This window comes from Phaethon aethereus (assembly GCF_964289735.1).
Source record: "Phaethon aethereus genome assembly, chromosome: 10".
In the NCBI taxonomy this organism is placed as follows: domain Eukaryota; kingdom Metazoa; phylum Chordata; class Aves; order Phaethontiformes; family Phaethontidae; genus Phaethon; species Phaethon aethereus.
In genome coordinates, this window is record NC_138586.1 from 6,399,873 (window position 1) to 6,408,436 (window position 8,564).

The 8,564-nt window shown below is 38.6% G+C and overlaps 1 protein-coding gene across 1 annotated transcript in view; it reads right to left on the reverse strand.

Moving 5' to 3' along the window:
- Positions 1-7,553, reverse strand: part of XIAP (X-linked inhibitor of apoptosis) — a gene marked incomplete at its 3' end in the record, with an annotated part of 17,615 nt that extends 10,062 nt beyond the window's left edge. Inside the window, 7 exon segments of the mRNA XM_082004172.1 lie at positions 36-439; positions 1,331-1,364; positions 2,017-2,095; positions 2,900-2,954; positions 2,957-3,021; positions 3,985-4,084; positions 6,419-7,553. Of these exon segments, the coding sequence (XP_081860298.1) occupies positions 36-439; positions 1,331-1,364; positions 2,017-2,095; positions 2,900-2,954; positions 2,957-3,021; positions 3,985-4,084; positions 6,419-7,292 (1,611 nt within the window). The 5' untranslated portion in view covers positions 7,293-7,553.
- Positions 7,554-8,564: the final 1,011 nt, after the last annotated feature.

The window sequence follows — 8,564 nt, forward strand, 5'->3', positions numbered from 1 at the left end:
CTTATTTTATAGATTATCTTTATAAATGCTGCTACGCTCAAATATTTTAACACTCTTTGTTCAGCTTTTTTTTTATGTCCAAAAATAAATATCTTGAATTTTAGGTTACAATACTGCAACTCCACCTTAAGTAAGGCTTTGATCAGAGGGTAGAATAAACAGGTAACAATACGATATATTTCATAGACTGAAGAGCTAATATGAAAGTACGCACAGAGGTTTTGTAATTGAATAAGCTCATCTCGCTCGACTGGGATTTCATTTCGTTCTTCTTCCCTTGTATTTTCTTTTTGAGCACTTAAGTCTGCTACCAGATCCCCAATGGATGTGTGACTTTCTCCAGACATCTGCCATTTCTTTTCCATGGTGTTCCTAATGTCAGACAAACTGAAACCCATGTCTATGGCGCTTTGTACCAAAGGATTCTGTAAGACATCACCTAAAACAAGAAATAAATTAAAAAAAACCAAAAAAAACCCCCCACAATTTAACAAAGATTAATCTGATTATCCAACAGCATTCACTATAGTACTCTAAGACACCTTTGCAAATACCTAGCCAAAGGAATTGTATTTCCGATTCAAGAATTTTGCTAGTTGTAAAAACTTATTTCCAGTTCTTCTATTACATGTAAATGACTACTTTCTTCTTCACTTAAAAAGATTGTTCAAAGAGCAAAATTTTTTAACCTAATTTTCACTCTCATAAATGAGCAGTGCATGAGAGATTTCTAAAATAGGTTTTGTGTAACCACTCTTACTAGCAACAGCTCTCATTCCCTGGGATGAAGCTGCTTGGTTGTCTTCCTACTACCCCTTCAACTGTCTTGTCTTTTTATTGCTTGGCATTTGTGAAAAACACCGCAGGAATGTGTAATACTGGAACATGTAGCAAGCTATTCAAGCTTTCTCAGCTTCCTATTCCTTGCTATTTAACAGACCAACTCTTCCTGCCTCATGAAGAGGAACAACAGAGTTTCACTTCAGTGTTCTTTAACATTCATCCAACAGCACTACTAATTCAATACTTGATGCATACTTACTAGCTATAAAAATAAGTCTGCATCCTATACATACTTCTTCCACGGTTTACAATCTTTACTTTACAACATTTATCCAACCATGATTAGATTTCCCCTAAGAGAAACAGAATTCATTCCACAGTTGTTTAGAAGCAATGGAAGAGTATCATCCAACAATTTGCCCGTCATGCTTTATTTAAAAATGCAATAGGGTTAAAAATTAATGATTTCCTTTACTATACATGCAAATACAGATATTCCAAAATGGGGGAGGGGGTATTTGGTGGGGGGGGTTTATTAAACAGATACCTTTAGGAAGTATTGTCCCTTCAGCAGCTTCTGTCTAAAAGTTAAATATAAACAGACAAAATTACAATTCTGGAGAAGGTAGAAGGAAACCTATACAGTTACAAGACAGAAAACAGCTATATGATCTCAGTTATTTTATTGACTAAAACTATTAAATCTGCTCCGAACAACTGCAAAGGTATCAGTGTTTTGTTATGACTTCATACTATTTTAAATTTTCATTTTAACCCATCTTTGCTATAACCATACATACAGGATTCTTAGTCTATTGAAGGATTGTAAAATAACAATGGTTTTACCTTTTAGTGACTGCATACAAGTTTAAGAATGCTCTACAAACAATAGAAGAAAAATTATCTACTACACTTGAATAAAGAAGTTATGCATTGTAAATCTTAGGTTCCCAGGCTGTAGAACACCAGCACTTTTTCAGTACCAAATATGAAACATATGCAAGGTACCCTACCTGTGATCCATAACCCACCTAAGGAGAACTGCGAGATCTAGAAATCCTGAATGACAGAATCAAAACATACTTTGATGTCTTTCACCTTCTGCCAGTGAAAGAAGCAGCAGGAGGACTAAATATATGCAAATAATTAGAAGAGTAACTTCATGTGAAAATTATATTAACATTGTTTTCTATTTTAACAAACTTATATTGGATTAAGAAGCAAGACACTTACTGTTGAATCCCTACATCCATCTCTTAAGTGAACATTATTTATAAATTCTAGCCCCTTTTCCTTTGTAACAAATCTGCACCTATAAATGAGAATATTTTGTTATAATAAAACTGCATAAGCAGCAAACAGAAATTGACTACATAACTTAGATACATTTCCTACATCATACAGAATGCTTGTTTTTGAAATCTCTAAATGTTTAGTCAACATTAGTAATGTCATTTAAACATTTCTATAAATACCTTAATCACTCCAGCACTACTTATCTTTTACACGTTTTTGGTGAAACAGAAAGCTAAAGAGTTGTTGGCCATGGCAGCTGATGCCACAGGTTTATAAAAGTAAAGACTCCAGTGAAAAACAAACATTATGTTTACATGTTGGTTCTTTTAGTCTTTTGCAATCGAAGAAAAGCAGTCACTGGTCAGACAAGTACTTTACGTGCTTGCTTTCGCTATTTCCCAACTAGTCCTAGCCAGTGGGCAGAGCTCTTCCCTACCAGAAGATTTAGAGAATGCCATTAACTCCTTGACAATAATTCTGCAGATTCAGCACTTACTTCACCTTCAGCAGGTCATGGACATAGATAGCATGCTGTGAGAGTGATATACTGCCACTGAAGTTGATGTGCAAACAAAAACTCCATATAAGACAGTTAATGATGTGAGAGGAAGTAATCAAATCTGACATAATTTAAGCAAATTAAAACCAAATTAAACCCATATGAGGAAGAGTGAAATGTAGCAAGAAAATGCGTCTCAACCATTCACTGCACCAAGCCAAAAAACTTAGAATGGCATCTCTTTCAAGTGGCAGAGACTAATAATTAAAAGCTACCTGTACCACTATTGACAAAAGGATCAGCTAATGCATAAATACTAACTTCCAGCTTCCAGAGAGCATTTCACCACAAAAGACAAATTTGTCAGCTAACACATAAAGACATTGTTTTTATCTGTGGTATACAAGTAAGTAAGTCTTTGAACTTGGACAGCTTTTATCCACCTGTAAGAAACAATGAGTCACTGTTCTTCCTTTCCTCAAGACAGATTTTAGACAAAATTGGCAATCTTTCCAAAAACTACTTCTGGGTCTGGAATCCTCAATCCTTTAAAATTATGCAGAAGTATGTTTTCAATTCAATACCACTACTGACTTCTTCAGGTTTGTTTGCACCATGACAGAAGTTTAGTCATTTTGTATCCTGACATTAAGTTACAAACTTTGGCATGTATGAAGCTGTTAAAACTACAATTAGAATGTAGCGCTTGGATAAGGAGGACAAAAAAAAAAAAATCAGATACATGTTCACAAAACTTCACAATTCTGGTAGTGGAGACATCAGTTAACTCCAGACACACAAATCTTCTCTTCCCTTTAATAAATTCCTACAAACAAGCTGACATACAAACAACACTGACTTGAAAGTAAAGTTATTCAGAAGGTACAATTCTCAGGGCAACCTTTCAGACTGACCACCTTTGAGTTAGTTGTGCCCTCAACCTCTCGAGGTTTAGTTCTTTGCCACCCACTTCAGAAGAACTCCCTCCTACCTCGCAAAGACGACATTTACCTAATGTCCTCCTTTGAGGCCTCCAATATAACATTAAAGCTTATCTTGATGATGATACATATAATAGCAGGAATACAGAATGTAGAACAGATGGAACAACAAAAATAATGACCCTGTGCAAAAAATTCCTTAAAATCTTTTCCACTTATTGAAAAGGAAAAACATAAACCATGGAAGATAACTGATATTCCTTTGGTGCCTACATGACAAAAATGAAGAAGAGGGAAGTGGAGGAGGACAATTAAAAAAAAATTAAGTCATTTTCATAAATCTAAACCATGTTAAACCATAGTGAGCCCTCTAAAACCTTTAGTACTGTGGTCTGTCAATAAAACATTAATATACTGTAGATAAGACTCAGACACGCAACAAGAAAACAGTAAAAAATGCCTTACCCAGGAAACCATTTGGCATGTTGATCCCATGGGTCTTCATTTTTCTTCCATTCTTGCAATCCTCCACCACAATGGAAACATACAACATGATCACCATTACCTGAGGAAATACATGAGAATAAAGTTACAGACTTCTAGTAGGCATAGCAACAAGTTTTCAACTAAAAAGTTACCAAAAAACCCCCAATATTTTATTGATTAGAAATTGTAACTAAAAAGGACTCCATTTGAAAGGAGGACATATGCATATGATTTGAAACAAATGTTCAAGAGAGACTTGAGCTTAAAAAATACAAAGTAAGAGTCACATGAAATATTCCTGAATTTTATTTCAGCAAGTAATTATACAGATAAAAAGCAAAAGCTAAAAATAATCTATTATCAAATAGCTCTATCTACTGGTAAATAAGCTGTGAAGTAGTCTACCACAAAGCATTAAGGATGTTTATGTGCCTTTTTGGTCCTCCATTTCACCATTAACAGACTCTGTACAGCAGCAGCACAACTGACTGAGACATTAGGAGAAATTGCAGTCTCTCTGTTCTAGCACTATGCCTCCTGCAATCAAAGACTGTACCAGAAGCTGCTTAGACATTGCCTTTATTGAAATGAAAGGAGGTATGGATAGATTTCTCCTACAGAGCTAGATATTCTCAGGCCACAGGAAACAGAGTTTTCACAAAAGTCGCTTGAACAGCCATCGGGTCTGATAAGCTGATGCCCATTTTGTGCACCTCCACAATATAAAAACAGAATCATAGAATCTTTGGGTTGGAAGAGACCTTTGAAGGTCATCTAGTCCAACCCTCTGCAATGAGCAGGGACATCTCCAACTAGAGCAGGCTGCTCACTGTCCCGTCCAACCTGACCTTGAATGTTTCCAGGCATAGGGCATCTACCACCTCTCTGAGCAACCTGTACCAGGGTTTCACCACCCCCAGTGTGAAACATTTCTTCCTTATATCTAGTCTAAATTTGCCTTCTTTTTAATTTAAAACCATTACTCCTTGTCCTGTCGCTACAGGCCCTGCTAAAAAGTGTGTCTCCATCTTTCTTATAGGCCCCCTTTAAGTACTGGAAAGCTGCAATAAGGTCTACCCAGAGCCTTCTCTTCTCCAGGCTGAACCACCCCAGCTCTCTCAGCCTGTCCTCACAGCAGAGCTGTTCCATCCCTCTGAGCATTTTTGTGGCCTCCTCTGGACCTGCTCCAACAGGTCCATGTTTTCCTGTGCTGAGGGCTCCAGAGCGGGACGCAGGACTCCAGCTAGGGTCTCACCAGAGCAGAGTAAAGGGGACGAATCCCCTCCCTCAACCTGCTGGCCACGCTGCTTTGGATGCAGCCCAGGGTACAGCTGACTTTCTGGGCTATGAGCACACATTGTCGGCTCACATGCAGCTTTTTGTCCACCAGTACCCCCAAGTCCTTCTCAGCAGGGCTGCTCTTGATCCCTTCATCTCCCAGCCTGTACTGATACTGGGGGTTGCCCTGACCCAGGTGCAAGACCCTGACTTTACTTGGCTGTGAGAAGCTAGGTACTTTTAGGAATCCGAGAAGAAATCAATTAATTGAGTTCTACTGGGTACAAACATTGCCCATGTATCACCCATACAAGAATGTATCAAAGGTTTTATTTATGGCCACAAGTAAACCACATGGAATCAGATTAAAAAGTTCTTCCAAGAGCTACTGAGAAAGAAGCCAATTAAGGTGAAAGCAAGAAATTATCCCAGATAGTCCCCCTTTCTTTGTGACTTAATAGCAGCACCACTTTGCACTCGTACAGCATCTCTCAGGGAACAATTTCCAAGAGCTTTAACAGCACTGTACAATTCAATCTAATTGGGAAACCAATGCACAAAGACATTGGAGTCTTATCCAAGTCATACACCACATATCTAACAGCAAAAGCTCTTCCACTGGAGTCACTGTCTTCATAAAGCTTTTACAGTAGGTAGTAACGGCATTTGAAAGTTTCGGGTGCCTGAATGCTATGACAATGCAAGCACGTGTTAACTAAATTACATGGCACACAACCTGGACTGTCTTGTTCATAGGCTTCTGGAGGTTCCACAAGCACACTCTTTAGATCTAAGGTAAGTACCCGGAGGACAGCACTTCATTTTGTAAAAAACTACAATAATTGTCATTGTGAAAGATGTATTATGAGGGGTTTAGCAGGCAAGGAAAACACACTTTGATGTTTTACTGCTAAAAATAAATTCATGACCAAGTTTATACTTTGCTATTAAAAATAATTGATACAATGTATACCATTTTACACAAGAAATATGAAAAGTAGTTTACAGCGTAAAGACATTCTGGCAAATCATTCCACATTAGAATTTTAAAAATGCTTACTTTTTTTGTAACAAGACACTTCCTCATATAACATGTCTTTGTAAAAGATATTAGTCATTTCAAGGTCTGGCTTACCTATGCTATAGAACCCAGCTTCAGCAAGTTGCTCCTTGTCAACAGGATATATCCAAGTTAAAAATGTTTGTAGACGTCTTCCATATTTTGCCATAGATGGATTCCTTGGATGCTGTGCATTGTTCAGACCACTTCTCCCAAGCTCAGCAGGAATAGATTCCCTTGGAACATTTCCAACATCCCGGCCCAGGACAAAAAAGCATTTGGGAAAGTGCCTCTGGTGTTCCGACCAAGCTCTGTCACTGGGTTCCCACTTTTTCAGTTTTCCACCACAACAAAAACATGCCACTTTATCACCAGTACCTGTATAATAGAATCCAGCGTTAGCCAATTCCTCTGGTGTCAACTGGCCATTGAGGGGCCAGTTGTGAAAAGACTTTAGTCTTGTCTCTTCACTGCACATAGCAGGGTTTTTAGGATACAAATTATCTGACATATCCACAACCTGTCTAGTTCTCAAAAGGTAATCTGCCTCCACATCAGATGGGTCATCCAGAGTATACGGGAGGCCTGAATTGCTGGAACCATTTTCAGTTCTATGCTGGTAGTTCTCGGCGAGAGGATGTATGTTATTTTCCAGAATAGTAGATTCAGTAATAAATTTGCAATTTGGGGAAAGTTTTCTGTGTCTCTCAACTGCAGAATCCCCAGGCGCCCATTCTTCAATAGTTGTATGGCAACTGAAACACTTCACTTTGTCACCTTCTCCAGTATAAACAAAGCCAGCTCGTGCTAGCGCTGATGCTGAAACCGGGCAGCCAAGTGGAAATCCAACAAAAGTTCCTAGTCGGTAGTGTTCCTGTGCCCATTCCTGATCACAGTCAGTGTCTGCAGTGGCACAAGCTTCCGAGTTATCTGGGCCATTACACGTCATCTTTTCATAAGTAGGGCTCTCCTTTCAGATTTCCTAAACAAAGAATAAATGTTTTAACTTTACATACAGAAGAATAGATCACACACATACACAAGCCTGGAAATTGGCTAAATTAAACTAGCCATCTTTTATGTATTAAAACTAATGATGCCTCTTCCCTCCCATCTCACCCTTGCCTGCTTCCCCTGCCATGCAGACGCAAACACCAGAACATTAAAAACAAACAAACAAACAAAAAATATCTGTAAAGAAAAGCAGGAAGATCATGAAGTTTTACAGGCCAATAAAAAAATCTAACTGGAAAACACACAGGTTTATACATTTATAGCTTTCAAAGCATGTTCTACTTCTTCACAAACAAACATTGTAAGAATGAAATCAATAAAATATTTAGCAAAAGCTCTGGGCAAAACCCTGCCAACAGGCTTCTGAACCCAAGATAAAGTTACTGAACTTGAAATACTGATCTAAGCCAGACCACATTTGCAAAATTTTACAGCCCAGTTCTGAAACACAGCTATCTTCATTTTTACCCATACAAAGGCCATGACCACCATGCTCATTACAGATGGGCATCAACTGGTAAATGCATCATCAAAAAGAAAAAAGCCTTTGGGCTTGTGTTATATTGTAAAGACATACATCTCACTTTTCCTTTTAGCAAAGTATCTCATGAAATAAACTATCAGATGTTCCACTGGGGCATTTCACCAAAGTGCTGTGCTCTGAAGATCAGTGTCTTGGACTACCTAGCACCAGCATTTGTGTCCAGCACACTGCTTCCACTTTCGCATGCCCTGCCTACACCCTCTATCAGAAGTACCACCAGTTCCTGCATCTCTGCCATCAGCTTTTCCTCCCTTCCCTCCTTGAAGGAATGTCGTTCTCCTTACCACCTGCCCCACATTCCTATTCCTGCCTACACTTCTCCAGGGTGAATACAACTGGAATCCTGCCCTGCACCCTTCTGTGCCAGAAGGCTGCTAAGAGTCCTCAGACAAGTCCCTTCTTTCATGAGGATGAAAGCAAGCAACTTGGTTCCGTCATGTCCTGTGCAAGAATAACAAACTGACAGAGTCACCACCTTCATCCCAAGATGGATGAAGTCAGAGCACAGTAAAAATTCATCTCGTCCTGACAAGTGCAGTGATATTATTGACTTAGAAAGTCTTGGGTAAAACACAGGCTACTGCTGATACCCATCTCAAACTTAATCCTTTATTAAGTCATAAATTAAATTATTTGTAGGCTGCCGAAGTGGACTTCTTAGCA